We start from the raw sequence: 18,351 nt of genomic DNA on the forward strand, positions 1-18,351 counted from the left end.
TGCAGCCTTTGAGACAGCTTTTCCCCTCCTTCTATTCAACTGTGTCTAAATTCACAGAGACTGTCTGGACAAGTCCCTGTAGTTTTCTTGGCAAGATTTTTGAGAAGCGGTTTGCTCTTGCCTCCTTCCTAGGATTGAGAGAAAGTGACTGGCCCCAAGTAACCCAGATGGCTTTGTTCCTTAAGGCAGGACTAGAACTCACATTTTCCCAGTTTCTATCTTGAGATGGATTAATCCATTTAAATCTTGAGTTAATCATGATTACTCAATGCATTCATATGCACACAAAATTTGTGATTTCTTTTGTGAGAAAAACTCTATAAAATGGCAAACACATTCTAGAAGGAATACACAATGTACAATCCAACAAGTAATCAAGTCATTTAACTGTAGTATTTTAAGAGTATAGAGTTGAACTATTCTATATATAAAGTGGTTATATATAAAATATAACCACTCCAAGTAAAATATAGATGGACTTACATAATACCACATAATACATGATACATACCGGTAATACCACAACACTGCTAGTAGTTAATAACAGAACCACGGTTACTAAAATTTGTTTTAGTAATTTGAGGTTAGCAGGTAACTGTCTCTTTTCTGCTGGTTGTCCCATACGCTAGTCTACATTTTTACAAGTCATTGTGGATTTTATGAGCCACAAAAGTATGAGATTGGGAGCAGTAGAATTTACAAGAACATACCCTGACATCAAGAAATTCAATTTGTGGAAAGAACTAGAAAAGAAATAATAAGGGGAGTATTTGTAGAACAAAACCTTAACAGTTAACCAATGTTTCTTCACATGCTGCTGAACTACAATTCCTTGCAGTTTTTAAGTTCTCAATGGTGGCTTGGGCTGAAGGGTGCAAGAATATCTGAAGAGTTACAGTAAAACAGGAGATGAGAGTAGAAAGGCCATGGAGATCAAGTAAAACTAAATAAATACTATTGATTGCTTTAGTGGTTTAAGGAAGTCATTAGTTTCCTGAAAATGGTGTGTGTGTGTGTGTGTGAGAGAGAGAGAGAGAGAGAGAGAGACAGAGAGAGAGAGAGAGAGAGAGAGAGACAAAGAGGGACAGAGAGAGAGACAAACAAACAGAGAGACACAGAGAGAGAACATTTTTCTCCATCATTGGAATGCTAAATGAAGTCCATCTATCTATATATTGGGCAGGCGGAATTGTATTTGCCTGTCATTGAAACACTATAAAATAAGCAGTGAAATATTTATGATAAATCCAAATTGCTTTAAAGTATTGGTCAACTTAGGAATGGTGTCCTTTCTATCTTTAGGTAAATGGTGTTCAGCTCTATGGGAAATCCCGCCGTGAAGCTGTTTCTTTTCTGAAAGAGGTTCCCCCTCCATTTACCCTGATTTGTTGTCGCCGTTTGTTTGATGATGATACGGAATCTTTTGTGGATGAACCTCCAGCCACAATTGCTCATTCTCTAGAACCAAAGGTATTTGAAGAAAAAAAAAAAACACCCTATGGCATGTTTCCAAGGATTTCCCAAAGATTATTAATTGACTCTGCTGCTGCTTTCGTTATTGGTTACTTTGCATTTAATTTTCATTATGAATAATGAATGTGAATGATTCATAAGCCATTTTCCTACTGCTCAGAATGGCATGTTTTTTTAAAAAGTAAAATTCTTAGCCACATTATGATGGAAAATGCTCTTGCTTCATCTGCCTTTAAAATTTTTTTTTTATTATGGGCATGTACATTAGCATATTGCTTTCTTTTTTTTAAATGGTTCATGAGAAATTATTATCTCTGAAACTACTCGGGGTGGAAGCTTTGCTGCTACTCGGGGTGGAAGCTTTGCTGCTACTCAGGGTGGAAGCTTTCTGCTACCTTGTAAATGATTAAATTCTATCTTTTATTATCATATTTAGTGAAATATTGTAACACAGTACGTTAATAAACAGTATTGGAGTGGAAAATATTGAGCAGTATTATATTACAGCAGACAATGCTCAAAACGTATGATGCTTCATCCATGGTAGATAACATTGGATCTTGATATCAGGTTGTTGAATAGCACTCCACAATCTAGAGCCATAGTTCCAAATTTTTAGTCATTGTGTCTGACTTGTGATTTATCTGTGCAGTCTACATCATCCGTTCTGTTATTTAAAGAAGCTGAATGAAAAAGCAAAGTACAGGTAGTCCTTAATTTTTTTAATTTTTTTTAAATTTTTTATTATATTTTTATTATTAAAGAATAACAAAAAGGAAAGAAAAAAAATCAATACAAAAAATCAATAATAAGGAAAGAAAAATTCCCCCCCCCCAACGTGCTATACAAACGGAAAGGAAGTTTTAGGAACTTGAAGTCTTCAATTCTTCCAGAAATCTCTTTGATAAGGTACTGGTGCCAATTCATCCAATCTCCCAAGTACAAAGTCCACAAATGGTTGCCAAGTGTTCCAAAAAACATTTTCTTTATATATACCACTTCTAATTTTAATATCACAAGTCAATTTATCATTTAATGCAAATTTCCATGTTTCATTGTACCATTCTTCTAATTTTAAGTCAACATTTAATTTCCAATATCTAGCAATTATAATTCTCCCCATTATAAGCAAAATCCTCACCAATTCTCTTTCTCCAGTTGTTAATGTTGTTTCATTCAATATTAATAATAATATGGTTTCCAATTTCAATTTGACCCTCTTCTTAATTATTTCAAATATTTCATTTTCTATCCTAGACCAAAAAAGTTCAACCCCATTACATTTACACCACATATGAGCATATGTCCCGAGTTCCACTTTACATCTCTAACACATTTTATCCACTTTATTATCCATTTGAAAAAGTCTTATTGGGGTCAAATACCACTTCCAAATGACTTTATAGTTATGTTCCTTAATCCTTACTGATAATGTCCTCATTATTCTACAGGTAGTCCTTGACTTACAACAGTTTGTTTAGTGACCGTTCAAAATTACAATGGCATTGAATAAAGTGATTTATGACCATTTTTTGCAGTTATGACCGTTGCAGCATCCCCATGAAAAATTCATCAAAATTCAGATGCTTGGCAACTGGTTCATATTTATCATGGTTGCAGTGTCCCATGGTTATGTGTTCCCCTTTTACAACCTTCTGACAAGTAAAGTCAATGGAGAAGCCAGATTCACTTAACAACTGTGTTACTAACGTAACAATTGCAGTGATTCACTTAACAAATGGCAAGAAAAGTCGTAAAAGGGGGCAAAATTCACTTAACAAATTTCTCACTTAGCAACATAAATTCTGGGATCAATTGTGATCCTAAGTCGAGGAAGTTACAATCTGGTTTCCATATACTTGTAAAATAATTTAACTAAAGGATATTCCAGCATTAGATTTGAAGATGTCTGCTATATCTACTGTATGCTATGTTTGAATACTTTAAGCACCTAAGTTAGAATCCGGAGCAGGACAAATGGTAAGTGATAAGTACTGCTCTTTAGGCAGAATTTCAACCTCAGTGTGGAAACTTTGGGGAAGATAATTTCCAGATGTTTAAGAGGCTACTTCTAGAACAGGGCTGTCAAACTCACAGCCCTCAAGCTGGAGGTGTCACACGTTGGCCACGCTCACGTCTGGTTTAGTGAAGGAGGGAAAAAGTCACAATATGTCATGTCACGTGACGATGTGAGTTTGACACTCCTGTTCTAGAAGGAATAATCAACCATCATCTATTCCAGCTGTGGGGATTGTATTCATATATTCCATCAAAAACTAATAAAATTTAAAATATTTTTGTGTGTAGACAATAGTGATTAACTTTTCTTTTTCAGTATTCCCAAGTGGGAGCTTTTTAAAATGGAACATTTTTGAACTGTAAGTTTCAAAACTTGATGGTGCTAAGTGTGTTCTACTGAATTATAAACTTGTCCTTGTAGTTTAGAAAGCTTATCTTCATGCAGAAATATTTCATGCTCTTGACTTTACTACTTTTAATGTAATTGGAAATTCCTGGTGGTTTATCTAGGCAGGTAGCTAGAAACATCATTGTACTAATGATACCAAATATGTAAATCAATGAAAGGACATGCTGACAGTGTACATCCCATTCATCTTTCTACAGTATAATAAAGGAGAAAAAGTTTTGAATTATACCTAATCTCTGAATTCTCCATTAGCTGATTGCTTCCATCTTGTGAACAAAGAAATTGATGGTACCTGGAAGATTATAGTTTTAGCTATTAAACTTTCTAGACATCCCAGATATTGATTTTTACTATTTCTATTGTAAAATAAATGTGTTTTGGGTGTTCCTTAGGTTTCCCAATTTAGGTAGCGTATCAGTTAAAAAAAAATCTTTTTAACTAATGAAAAGATACTTCATAAATGTCCATTTCTGTTGTTAATCATTTTAAAACTATCAACTGAGGATACATTCCACACATTCTTTCATCTTTGCATAAAAACACCTGATGTTATAGCTGAATATCGGTTGCAAATAGTTTTCCCTTTCAAACTAGATAGATCTATTGTTATTTTTTCCTTCCTGCCCAAAAAAGACTTTTGTGTAAATTACAATCAAATTAAGATATAATCATTGATAAAATATTTGTACAAAATATGAACTGAACTAGAAGTTTTAAAAAGTCATTTTGTGAGATGGATAACCATATAAATTGAATAAAATAAATTCTTAATTTTGATCCTAACTTATTTGCACTTGATATTTATTCCTTATACCTTAAGACTTTCTACTTATACATATAAGTATAAGTGTTATACTTATAAAACTTATAAAAATAAAATGGCCAATATGTAATTTTATGAAATCACTGGGCAACCCTGCCTTATTGGGGCATGTTTCTTTACCTAAACAGAGAAACACAATGACTAAGGGCAGGCAAAAAAGAAAAGAAAAGAAAACAGTGGACATAGGAACAACTTCCAACTTCCTGCTAGCTTTCCCATTGAGTTTCCTTGTGGAAATTTGGCAGGGAGCATCAGAAATTCCTTTCCTTTCCCCTTCCCCTTTACCTTCCCTTCCCATCCCTTCCCATCCCTTCCCATCCCATCCTGCAGGTAAGTGGCTGCTGCTGCTGGTTGGGGAGGAAGGAAGGGATTACGAGACTGCCTGGGAAACTGTTATAGATGTTGAAAATAAAGATAATTGTGAATAAACCAAAGCAGCAACAGCTTCCTCAAATTTCATTCCCTCGTGAGTCCCAAATATTGGGCACATTCTGTGTCCAAAGGTACCTTGGTTCAAAAATTGTTGTCCTACATTGCACCATTTCACCCAATTAACAGTTTATGACAACTAGAATTTTAGTAGTATATAGATTGAAATTCCAATGACCTTTTTGCCTTGTATATACTAGATGCATTTTACCAGTAGAAAAAGCACATTCTATTTTTCTTAGGTGAAGCTTGAAAATCCAGAGGAACAGCAGGAAGATGAAGAGCAGGAAGATGAAGATGTGGAACTAGCACTATGGTCTTCTGAAGTCCAAGACATCGTCCTTGTTAAAGATGCAAATATAGGTTTAGGATTCAGCATTTTAGACTATCAGGTATGCTTACACCCTTAGCAAGCAAATGTATCTCAACTAAACGTACAAGATAGAAATTAATGGTTTTCTTACGTTAGATTTGGGGCAGGCATTCTTTTGTTCTCCTGTCCCATTCTCTTTCTAAAACTGTTTCAACTCTCCAGATTTGGCTTTAATGACTATGGTGGGATAAATAGAAAAGAAGGAACTCTCTTTATGGAAGTGGATTTTTGTTTATGTAATATTGTTCTGTGTTCATTATGTTTTGGCAGCATTCCTTAATTTTTATTTGTTTGTTGGATCCATAAACAAATCTTTATGATACACATGACTTGCAGTGGTTATATGTTGCTGACATCATCTTTGTATATTATCAAGCAGCAGAAGTGCAAGACTGGGTTAAAAGCTTTTGAGGCGTTGTTCTTAATTTTAAAATGTTGGTTTCATATGTATACACTACATATGTGGAACCATTTTATACTTAAAACAGTATTTGTTTAATAGTTCGGTAGTACAGTGTAATGTTGTTGAAAAATCAGAACGAATATTAGCTAACTTCATGTCTTTCATTTTATAAACATTCGTGCCAATGATCTGACATATAGATAAGGTTAGCTTGAGATTCTCAGATAGAAAAGGAATGATTTGTAATTTTAACACTGTAAAAGTATAGACATCAGGCCTGGAATCCATCTTTTGCATAGGCCTTCAAACCTCCCCGTTTCCCACAGTAGTAAATGTGGCAGGTCTGAAGGCCTAATGCATTTGAACTAAAGTTACTTGGAACCCTGACAATAGACAGATAGCTGTGAAGTATACCCTGATGTCATGAAAACAAAAGCTGCAAATAAGCAGAAGTTAAAGAATTATATTAAGGAAAACCAAAAGGGCTTATTTTAAACATGTTAAAAACAACAGTCAATAAAAAATATCAATATAGCTGGTGGTAAAATACTAACAGAAGAGGAAGAGGTATTTGACTTTTATTTTGATTTAGACTTCTGGAATAAAAAGAAATTAGCATTCAAGCAAGAAAAAGTAGGATGGGCAGAATTGAAGCTTGACACTAATAGAAAAATGGTCAGAAAATACACCATTTCTTTGAATTAGTTCAATTCTCCAGGACCAGATGAATTGAACCCTGGGATCTTATCTAATGGTTTTGACTCAAATGTTGAAAAACTCTAGGGAGGAAAATCACTAGAAGAGAGCAAATACTGTTCCTCGCTTCAAAAAGAGTAAGAGGATAACCCAGCAAACTATAGACCAGTTAATCTCAGATTAATACTGGAGACATTTAGAGCAGAGCATAAAAAGAACTATGTAAGAAACTGGAAAAACAACATAGTAAATTACTGGAATGTGTCAAATATAAATCTTGCCAGCCTAACCTAATCTCATTTTTTGACTGGGTAGCTATTTTAATAGATTGAGGGAATGTTAAATACACAATATATGTTGATTTAGCAAAGTGTTTGACAAAGTATGTCATAATATCAATTACCTAGATGTGATGTATTCTCTTTTTTGGGATGTGGTTAGAGGGTCATCTGTCTTGAATGCTGTACTTAGCAGGGGAGTGGACTTAATGATCTAAATGGATTTTTTGGTGTTATGGTTTTCAGATTTTATATCACAATTCTGAAATTTCAAATACTTTTTTTCCATGAAATGTACGGTATCCATTGTAAACGGATCTGAATTCCAGAAGAAATATTATTTCTACCAAATTTCATGCTGAAATTGGGGGAGGAAAGAACACAATGTTAATACAGTAAACCACTATGCGTTTTCTTTTTTAATAATAGAAGGATTTGCCCCAAATCTTCTATTACTAATGTATGTGTTTTTTGCTCATTTTCCTCATTTGCTAAAATGAGAGTAGTACAGTACCTTTCTATGTGTATAGAAAATTGTTAGAAAAATATAGAAAATCATAATCATAATCCCTTTTTTTTGCAACCTCCTTTACAGTATCATATAAATGATATTCTATTCTATTCTATTCTATTCTATTCTATTCTATTCTATTCTATTCTATTCTATTCTATTCTATTCTATTCTATTCCATTCCATTCCATTCCACTCCATTCCTTTCCTAATATTTTTTCAATCCTTTTAACCAATGCCATTTATTCTGTCTTGTTTATTTCACTAATTATTTGGGTTTGTCAAGATTTGAGACTGGACCTCTACTGAGCAGTTAGAAGCCAAAAGACCTTACATGCCAGTTTTGTACTCTGCATTACAACTCCTCAAATTAATATGAATTCTTTAGAAACCTATTCTATTTTGAAAGTCAATTTACATCACATTTGAATGCATAACTTCAGCACCTTATGTGACCAAGAAACAGCAACCAGAATAATCTAGGAAGATAAATGCAAGACGAAGGAACAAATGTTGCTGTCCCTCTAATGTTCTGTCCAAATTCACACCTTAATTTTCAGCTCTATAAACAAACAGCTGTTTACTTTCTCAGGAAAAAAAATGTAAAGCAGCATTATAAGGGAAAACATACCTTTCAATCTGATATGCTCCATCTGGAATTTTTTGTAGAATAACATCCCTTTCTCCCTCTCTCTCCTGCTGTTTCATTTTTCTCTGGCTGAAACATATGGGTAGTTTCAGACTGTTTCTAGTATATTATGTATTCAACACTGTGATGGTTCAGTGAGCAAACAGTAAAAATAATCATGATTATAAAAAGTGTTGGAAAGTTTATTTTTGCTGTTGCATAGATGACCTGATTTATGACAAGAAAAAGCTTCCTTTGGGTGGCTTGAAGGGGCTCAGGGCTGGGTGGAGTATAATTGGAAGAAAGATGGAAGCCCTTGCCAAACAAAAGAACAACAGAAATCTTTGGAGCTAAAAGGTAGTGTGGAATGAGGTTTTACAGAGACATGAAATGGAAGTTTGACATAATCTTCTGAAAACAGAATGAGAATAACAGAGTTGGAAGGGACTATGGAAGTCTTCTAGTCTAATCCCTGCTCAGGCAGGATACCTATACCATTTCAGACAAATGGTTGTCAATTTTTTTCTTAAAATCTTCCCGTGTTGGAGCATTCATAAATTCTAGAGGCAAGTTGTTTCATTGATTAATTGTTCTAACTGTCAGGAAGTTTCTCCTTAGTTCTAGGTTGCTTCTCTCCTTGATTGGTTTCCATCCATTGCTTCTTGTCCTGACTTCATGTGCTTTGGAGAATAGATGGACACCCCCCCTCCTCTTCTTTCTGGCAGCCCTTCAAATATTGGAACACTGCTATCATGTCCGTCCTAGTGCCTCTTTTCATTAAACCAGACATACCCAATTCCAACAATCTTTCTTCATATGTTTTAGCTCCAGTAAAAATATAATTTCAGGCTGGAGCTGATTAATTGCTGAAGAGGAACATGAAGATTGCAGATTCTTAAGTTCATGTTCTAATGCGGAAAATGCAGAGAAATGGATTAATTAGTATATAGGCCAATCAGAATGGGGCAACTTATATCTTACTTGCTGGCTAGGGTACATAGGAAATTGGATTGAATCTCTTTTGAGCAATAAGGAGGGAAGGGATATGAGAAGAGGGTCAGTGTCCTGAATGACAAGAATTGAGAATTTATCCTGAAAGATAACTGCTGATAGTGATAGGAAAAGTAATGTCAATTCTGCAGGATAAGGTTTCCTTAACTCTTCCTGAAACAAACTGTAGCTTCTAAATACAGCCTCCAAATACAGGTAAAATATAAAGTAGGGGTTTGAAAAGATAATGAATTTTTTAAAAAATAGCTTTAGAGTAAATTGGGCCATGCCTTTGATCTGGTTTGAATAAGAATGTGAAATTAGTATTAAAACAGATAGTCCTCAATTTACAATCATTTGTTTACTTCCTGTTCAAAGTTACAATGGCACTGGAAAAAATGACTTATGACCAGTTTTCACACTTATGACTATTGCATCCCCAGGGCTACATGTTTAAAATTCAGGCACTTGACATGTAAAGGTAGTTCTTGACCTACAATAGTTCATTTAGTGAACACTCAAAGTTACAAAGGCAGTGAAAAAGTGACTTATAACCGTTTTTCACACTTACGACCATTGCAGCATCTTCATGGTCACATGATCAAAATTCAGATGCTTAGCAACTGAGTCATATTTATGACAGTTGCAGTGTCCTGGGATCATGTGATCAGCTATTGCGACCTTCTAATGAGCAGAGTCAATGGGGAAGCCAGATTCACTTAACAATCATGTTACTAACTTAACAAATGTTAATTCACTTAACAACTGTGGCAAGAAAAGTTGTAAAATGGGGCAAAACTTACTTAACAAATGTTTCACTCAGCAACATAAATTTTGGGCTCAATTGTGGTCGTAACTCAAGGACTACCTATATTTACAATGGTTGTGCTGTTCTGGAATCATGTGATCTCCATTTGCAACCTTCCTAGCTGGCTTCTGAAAGCAAAGTCAATGGGGAAAGCCAGATTCAATTAATGACCACACAATTCACTTAACAATTTCAGTGATTTGTGAAGAAATTGTGTCAAAAGGTTGTAAAATGACATACAACTCACTTAAACAACTGTCTTGCTTAACAACTGTCTTCCTTAACAGCATAAATTTTGGGCTCAATCGAGGCCTACCTGTATTCAGAGGTGTCCTTTCTTGCTGCGCTTATGGCTATTGTCATTGGGATAACTCAAGAAAATATGTTGTGAGGAGCAATTTTGTTAAGTCCTAATAAAATAGGGATACAAGCATTTAAAAGACACCCTCCCCCCAGGGGTGAAATCTACTTACTTTCCCTACTTGTTCAGAAGTGCGCACACATCATCGTATGGTCCGATTTTTTACCCTCTGCGCATGCGCAAAGCCTTCTGCACATGCACAGAGGGTCAAGACTGGTTAAAACCAGGAAGTAATGATGCCTGGGCGGGTGGGCGGACCCTTGCTTTGCCGCCGCTACCAGTTCACTGAACCACGCACCACCGCTACTACCGGTTCACGCGAGCCAGACAGAACCGGCAGAATTTCACCATTGCCCCCGGCCAAAAAACCCCCCACAACTGCTTTAGAGTATCTTTACTAAGATTTTATAAGAGTAGACCTTCTCTTACATAATCTTTTTTGAAGTGTAAGTTGTTTTCCCTCCGAACAGTAGAATTTTAGGTTTTGAAACAGCCAAATCAACATGCATGTTTTAGGCTTCCCTATGAAATGTAATAGAGAATCACATAATTGATAGAAGAGAATATTTGAAGCTCAGGTTTGAACTGGGGTCCTTTTGTGTTCTCTGAGCTTGGTTGTTTTCTTGCAGACATTTCATTACATACATGATCATCAGCACTCAAGATGTTATCTAGCTTGGTGATGAAACATCTGCTAGAAAACAACCAAGTTCAGAGAACACAAAAGGAGAGTGCAAAGGACCTTACAATCACACATCTAGTTGGCAGCGGAATCTACGTAGGCTTGATTTTGGCTAATTTTTGGAGACCAGGAATGTTGGACATTGGAAAAGCATCATGGGAAAAGACAATGGGAAACCATTTTGGGTACAGTTTTCAAGAAAACTGCATGGATATTCCCTTTTTCCTAAGGTCATCAGCAGTTGACCTCAACTCAAGACTGATTTTATTTTTAACAAAGAATTTTCTAAAGTTTATATAAACTGGGTATAGAATCATGAGGATTCTATATCATATATTCTATGATGAATACTGCTAATGAAAATTATAGGCAAAGTTAATGATCCAACAATACTAATTCACTTTTCTGTAATGGGGAATGAGGAAACACAAAATGATACTTTGCCAATCTTGTTGATAAATGTGTTATTTTTTTAAAAAAATATATACTAAAGAACTTAGCTAACTGCTAGGTATAATGTATCTGGAAGCTTTATAAACACTATAGTTAAACAAAACAAATACATGCTGTTGCGGTATACATATGTCAGAATAGGTAAAAATCAATTATATTTTTACAATGCAAGATCTAAATTGGAGACAGGTTACAAAAGAAATAGTTGAAGTGTGCCTGCATGACTCAGGTTGAATTTTTAAAACATTTGTATTTTTATTTTGAGGAGCTCACATTTTACAACCTTTTAACTTTTTCAGGGAGCTATAATTGTTTTTATTTCATGTTTAGAATTAATGGCAACTTTAGTAATATTTAGATTGAGATGTAGCTAAATATGAAGTATTGGTCATTGGATGTAAAACGTAGGTTTAGATTTTCCAGCATTTTCAGGCATTAGTTTATACCGCAATATGTGTATTTGTGGAGATCTAGTTTGGTGTAATGGTTAAGTCATCAGACTAGAAACGGAGAGACCTGAATTCTAGTTCCTCCTTAGACACAAAGCCAGCTGGGTGACCTCGGGCCAGTCATCTTCTCTCAACCCTAGGAAGGAGGTAATGACAAACCACTTCTGAAAAACCTTGCCAAGAAAACTGCCAGGACTCGTGCAAGTTGTCTTTGAGAATTGGATACAACTGAATGGATGATTTAAAAATGTGTATTTACAAGCTAGAAACTTTTTTAAACTACCTAGATGAAGTATGTTTAGTGAGAAGAACTATCTTGGCAGGCCATTTAAAATTAAACAAATAAAAAAGGTAAACAGAGTTGCTGTTGCTATAATAGTCTGAAATTACTTAATAGAAGACTTAACAGTTACTGCAATTCATAGGTGGCATACAGAAATAAAGACCATAATAGAGCATACTTGTTTCTGGAGGATATAGCAGAGGTGACAATTAGAGGGTGGAATTTCTTTAAAGGCAGGACTCCGAAAAACATAATTATTTCAGTTATGTGGGGCAGTTGGAACATTTTTTGGGGGTAAATAATAAACATTTATAAATAAACATTAAATTATTAGAGTTTCTCTAAGTTTCTGGCAGTACAGACAATGTTTAGGAATGAAAAAAAATTGATGTCTAAGGCATCTGTTGTTGTTAGTTGCAAAGTCGTGTCCGACCCATCGCGACCCCATGGACAACGTTCCTCCAGGCCTTCCTGTCCTCTACCATCCTTTGGAGTCAATTTAAGCTCACGCCTACTGCTTCAGTGACTCCATCCAGCCACCTCATTCTCTGTTGTCCCTTTCTTCTTTTGCCGTCAATCGTTCCCAGCATTAGGCTCTTGTCCAGTGAGTCCTTCCTTCTCATTAACTAAGGCATCTAGAGAGCAACAAACCCTCTAGTCTTATGTCTGTTCAGTATGAATCAACTTGTTATCAGGAATGCATTGCTAGAAAAAGCCAGGCTAAAGGTGAAATAAGAAGAACAAATAAAACCTGTTGGAAAAGAAATATTTATATGATTGGGGTGATTCTGCCTTTCTTTCTGGATCCATGTCCTTATTATTGGCAATCCTTCCCAGCATCACCTTCTGATTAGATTAATGCAGTGACTATCTTTGAGGCATAAGAAAATAACTTATATTAGCTGCAGGGAAGATATACAGTAAATCTGATGTTAAAAGAGCTCAGCTGGTTTCCAGTTAGTTTCCGAGTTCTTTTCAAAATCCTGTGAGGAACCATTTAAAGTTTTGCATATCCTGTGTTTGGAGCCATTCCAACAAACCCTCAGATGAGTAACCATTCAGTGTTAGACCATCTAATGAGACTTGATTCCTTCTCTGCCTCCAGCAAGGAGGAAAACAAGTGCAGATGGCCAGATGGAACCAATATTTTCTTACCTTCTTTTGTTTCCCCGATTCTCTGTGAAGCCATTATGCTTGTCTATCTAGGATTGCTAAAATATTGCTGGAAGCCTTTAGTTAGAGCTACCTTGGACAATGGTAAGGGAAGCTGGGAACTTTGGTGACACCAAGATGACCACAGATTCATTTTCTCTGTAACCTGACTATTCAGTGTTACTCTTGGTCAGGGGTGTGAAACTCATGTCGTCATGGGGGCATCACGTGATGTATTGCAACTTTCCCCCCTTCGCTAAACCAGTCAGGGGTGTGGCCAGCATGTGACGCATCCAGCCCACAGTTTGACAACCCTGCTCTTGGTTATTCTTGGTTATTTCTGAGGGGTTTGCATTTTTAATGGATTTATGGTAATGTCTGTACATATTTATTATTTTTTCATATTAGGAACATCACTGCTGCCTTTGGGGTCTTCCCACAAATTGAATTGTGGGATACAAATGGAACCAAACTTCACATGATTTTGATAATCCCAAAACAGCATGGTGTAATTGAGTAAGCCGCATAGAATAGCCCCAAAGCAAGATAGGCAACAAATAAATTTAACAAATAATAATGTTGGGAATAAGAAGTTATGTGTTGGTGTTTGACAGGTGCAGGCAGAGAGAAAATCCAAATGCAAGGGTATGGACGACATGTTTTACTTCTAAAGCTTCCTGGAAAACTATCCTCTTTTTCCAGCAGTATTTGCAATGTATCATTATATGTTAAAGTGAGTAAGTGACATCCATTGTGACATTTGTATGGCTGATAACTTAATTTAAAAGTGTTATACTCTGAGATAATTAATGAGCTCTAATATCTCTTTGCTGTAATTACATAATAAATCACCCAAAGTAAAACTCACTTTTGCAAAGCAGGACAGAGGTTTATTGCTAAGAGAACAAAGGCCATATTTGAGGCTTTCTGTTCTGTATTTCTGGAATCTTTAGCCATTGCTCACTTGTCTTTGTCTATTCCAGTATACTGTTGCTCACAATGAGCAATGCCAGATGCGTTTGGAAGGTGAAGGGGATCCCCAAATGGGTGGATTGGGAATAATTTTCTGGCAGGCTTCAGTTTATGGGATTGTCAAAAAAAATCTGTAACTCTATGCATTTTACACTAATTTTGGATATGTTCTCTTAGAGGAGTGATGACATTTTATTTTCTGGATAATTTGGCTGGGATGTGACAGTTACAAAATCCTAACTACTCATCTTCCACATTTCACACGTATTAAAAATAAATACCATTTTAAAAGGGGGAAGATATACAGCACAAACTATTGTAATATAGCCCCACTATGATTTCCATTTCTAATACATATGCTTTCTTAAAGGAACCTTATACAAAGCTGACTTTGTATAAATATACAAAAGTATGAAGGCTATTGCTTAACTCATTGTAAGCCGCCCTGAGTCTCCGGAGAAGGGGCGGCATATAAATCAAATTAAAAATAAAAAAATATATATATTTGGCTGCATTCATATACTTTGTAGATGTATTAATTTAATGTAGTGGTATCTCAACACTCATCATTAATTGATTCTGGGAGGCGTGTTGAGTACCCAAACTGATGAGTACCAAACAGATTTTTCCCATAAGGAATAATGTAGTGAGTCACAAAGCAACCAACACCAACAAGTTCTAGCTTGTGCGTTGAGTACCAGAAAATGATGAGTCCTAGGACAAAATTTCTGTATCAAAATTAATTGAGTACCAAATTTGATGAGTTTCAAAGCAATTGAGTACCAGGGTATCACTAGAGTCCACAGCCTGATGGCCAAAGAACTAACATGAAACTGTCTTTTCATATGTTCAGAATGGCTATCACAGGCTATATTTTCCCTCATGCGCAATGCGCAGACGTATGCTGTTGCCTGCAGTTGCCTCTTCTCAGCATTAGAGGTTTTAATTTTAATTTTTAGAGCGCCTCGGAAGAGAGGCCACAATCAGCAATGCTTGGAAAATTGCTGCCTTGTTCTCTTTAATGAGATTGTTGAATTATAATTCTGGTTGCAAGTTCATATCTTGGTGTTTTTATCATTCTAATCCCTGTGCATTCCGTTTATATGTAGCTCAATGTTAATCAGCAATTCCAGATCTGGTATATAGAAAGTCTTCCTGTTACCAGTTTATAGATGACAGGTGAGGAATGGGTGAAGACATTGCATATCCATATTAATTCTGCTTTTCTTCAAGATTAAGAATATTGCATCTGCACTTTTAATTGTGCTAACTCAGATCTGCAATGGTACCGGGCTTTAAAGGTTGCTTGCAAACCATAGTTGCTATTATAATCTGGCACATTAAGTTGGAGAATGAGAAATTTAATTAGGAAAAGAAAGCATGTGATCTTTCAATATCATGGTTTAGGAATATTACTGCATCTCATTGTCATGCATTTAAATTTGCATACAACTAGATGTTGAATGTTGTATGTTGGCATTTTGTGTGTTGCTTTCTTGTTTAATCTGTTCGATATGTGCCAATATAAACTGTTCTAGCTCTATGAAGAATGTTGTTCCATAAAAAAGTGAAGACCATTTCATTCTTATCTCTAATCAACATAGTTATCCATTATAATGATTCTTTGGTGCAGCCTTCTGTGACTATGTATCACAGTGGTGGGCTGCAACCAGTTTAACAACCGGTTCTGTGAGTGTGCGCTTCGCTTTGCCTAACGCGCTTGCGCGCAGCATTCAAAGTACAGCAATTTGAAGCTCAACTGCTTACCTTCTAAGGCAGCCCTGGTAAGTAGAACAGCGGAGGCGCAGAAATCAGCTGTGCCTCTTGAATCAGCTGAGCCAGAAGGAAATATAGGACAGGATAGAGCGGGAGCGGGTGGGCGGGGTCAGGTGATCGTCAGAACTACCGGTTTGCCTGAATCGATCTGAACCGGCAGCAGCCCACCACTGATATATTCTCTAAATTAGGGTTGTCAAACTCAAGAGCCACGGGCCAAATCTGGCCCACAGGGTGCTTAGATCTGGCCTATGAGGCTGCCCTGGAAACAGCAAAGAATTGGCCTGCGGTACCTCTGCCAGCGAAAATGGAGCTTGGGGTGCGCTTGCCCTCTGCTGCCTAGAGCTCTGGACAGATTGCACCACCATCCAAGGGTCTTCTACATAGCCTGAAAGGCACAGTGAGGCTTCTCTGGAGGACAAGGGTTTGGTACTCTCCCTGGTCTCGCCTTCCTCTGCTAAAGACAATGGATCCCCCCAGCCCCACCCAGGCCACCATAGGTTCCCCCAACACGAGTGATGTCAAGCTGGCCATGCCTACCCTGGCCATGCCCACTCCAGCCCCCCACCCCCCACAGGTCAAACACAACCCTGATGCGTCCCTCAATGAAATTGAGTTTGACATCCCTGATCTAAATATTTTGAATTTCAATTCTCATATGTGTAGTCATACTGCCAGTGGATCTGGAAGACATTAAATTGAAGGATATCTTAGGGCAACCTATTAGCAACCTCTACTAATCTTTTAAAGGCAGAGTTCCTTGTCGTTCATGTGTTGTGGGCAATTTAAAAAAACCTGCATTTTACTTCATTAGTGTATATATGAATGAAATGCACCAGAAACTATTTTACCTTGGCTTAGCTACATTCTCCAAAACCACATTCTCCACCTTAGACAATTCATTCATTTCTTATCCTAAATTTAAACAGATTTTTTTCCTAATTAAAATGCAGAAAGAGCTTTTTAAAAAAAACATTATTTCTTGTTTGCCTATCCAACATTTGTTGCACTCCACTTTTCCATGTAACTTCAATGCTGAATTCCACTTGACTTAGATTTGTTTAGGCAAACTTGATCATTCATACCTCCTGTAGATCTCCCTGTTTTTTACATGGAGAAAAACTCTATGTCGCTTCTAAGCTACTGGATCAATGTCAACATTGCAAGTACTTGGATAATCCTGGCAGGTAAATTGAAAGGATTTTTTCCCCAAATCCTCTTCAACTGATTAAGTGCATAATATATGAAACTTAGAATCAAGTATGGCTGCTAAGTAGTTAAGGGGTATAAATAAGGAGTATAAATCCTTCCATTCCCCACCATCTAGTCAGAGTTGAAGAAGCTTCTTGGATGAGAAGTGAAACATCTTCAAAGAAAAACCAGAAAGTCTAGTTGCCTCTTGAAAAAAGCACCTTTGGAACTGCTAAGTAGTTAACTGATGTAATTATCTGTATGCATTTAAAACTGAGTTAATACAGGTAGTCTCACCTTATAACCACAATTATCGTTGCTAAGCAAGGTGGTTGTTAAGTGAGTCACACCTGATTTTACAACTTTTACCACAGTCTTTAAGTGAATCAGGAAGTTGTTAAGCAAATTCAGCTTCTCCCATTGACTTTGCCTGTCAGAAGCCAGCTGAGAATATCACAAATGGTGATCCATGACCAGAATTTGGATCATGTGACTGTGGGGATGCTTCAGTGGTCATACGTGTGAGAACCGGTCATAAGTTACTTTTTTCAGTGCTGTTGTTAATTCAAATAACTACTTGTATTAGATTATTAATGCTAGATAGTAAAATAACTACTTTAGATGCAAGAACTAAGATGGCATTAATTTCTTCCTGTATAGTCTCAAATACAAATCCAGAGAAATAAAGCTGTTCTACCTCTTGATCTCCATATAATTTTTTTAGTATGCTGTAAAGTACAGCTTTAAAATCATTCAGCTTTAAAGGTTTATCTGTTTGGCTCTTTGTTTTATAAACTGCTCTGTGGACACATGGATGGAGCTGAATAAGCAGTTTCAGATTGGTTCAAAACGAGCAAAGAAAGGATATGGAATGTCATCAATGGAAGTAGCAGTTTAGGGAACCTCTAGGTCTGATGGAAGAAAGGATGAGCTGCTTAACAAAGTCATTTTGAAGAGAATGTGCTCCCAGAAGACATGGATTCACCAGTTATTTTTATTTTTGAGGAACATAAAAATAGAACTCATGAAGCTTGAGTACCTAATTTTAATCCTAGAATACTATGAATACAGGATCCAGTATGTTTGTGAGTTTTATGTCCCAACTTGGTTCTTTCTCGTTTATCCCGTTCAGTAAATGATTCGTTCTCTTTGTGTAGTTTTCAGAAATAATCAATCTGTGTTCTAATGCATA

General features: G+C 36.3%; 1 protein-coding gene across 5 annotated transcripts in view; it reads left to right on the forward strand.

Annotated features, from left to right (window-relative positions):
- PATJ (PATJ crumbs cell polarity complex component) overlaps nt 1-18,351 on the forward strand; it is a 149,221-nt gene that overhangs the window by 28,630 nt on the left and 102,240 nt on the right. For all 5 annotated transcript variants that reach the window (XM_087889789.1, XM_034415224.3, XM_034415226.3 and 2 more), the window contains 2 exons: nt 1,303-1,470; nt 5,396-5,545. In XM_087889789.1, coding sequence (XP_087745915.1) covers nt 1,303-1,470; nt 5,396-5,545 — 318 coding nt within the window. The remainder of the gene's footprint in view (nt 1-1,302; nt 1,471-5,395; nt 5,546-18,351) is intronic.

The sequence above is a fragment of the Pantherophis guttatus genome, chromosome 3 (genome assembly GCF_059756535.1).
Source record: "Pantherophis guttatus breed Tessera chromosome 3, ASM5975653v1, whole genome shotgun sequence".
Taxonomy (NCBI): domain Eukaryota; kingdom Metazoa; phylum Chordata; class Lepidosauria; order Squamata; family Colubridae; genus Pantherophis; species Pantherophis guttatus.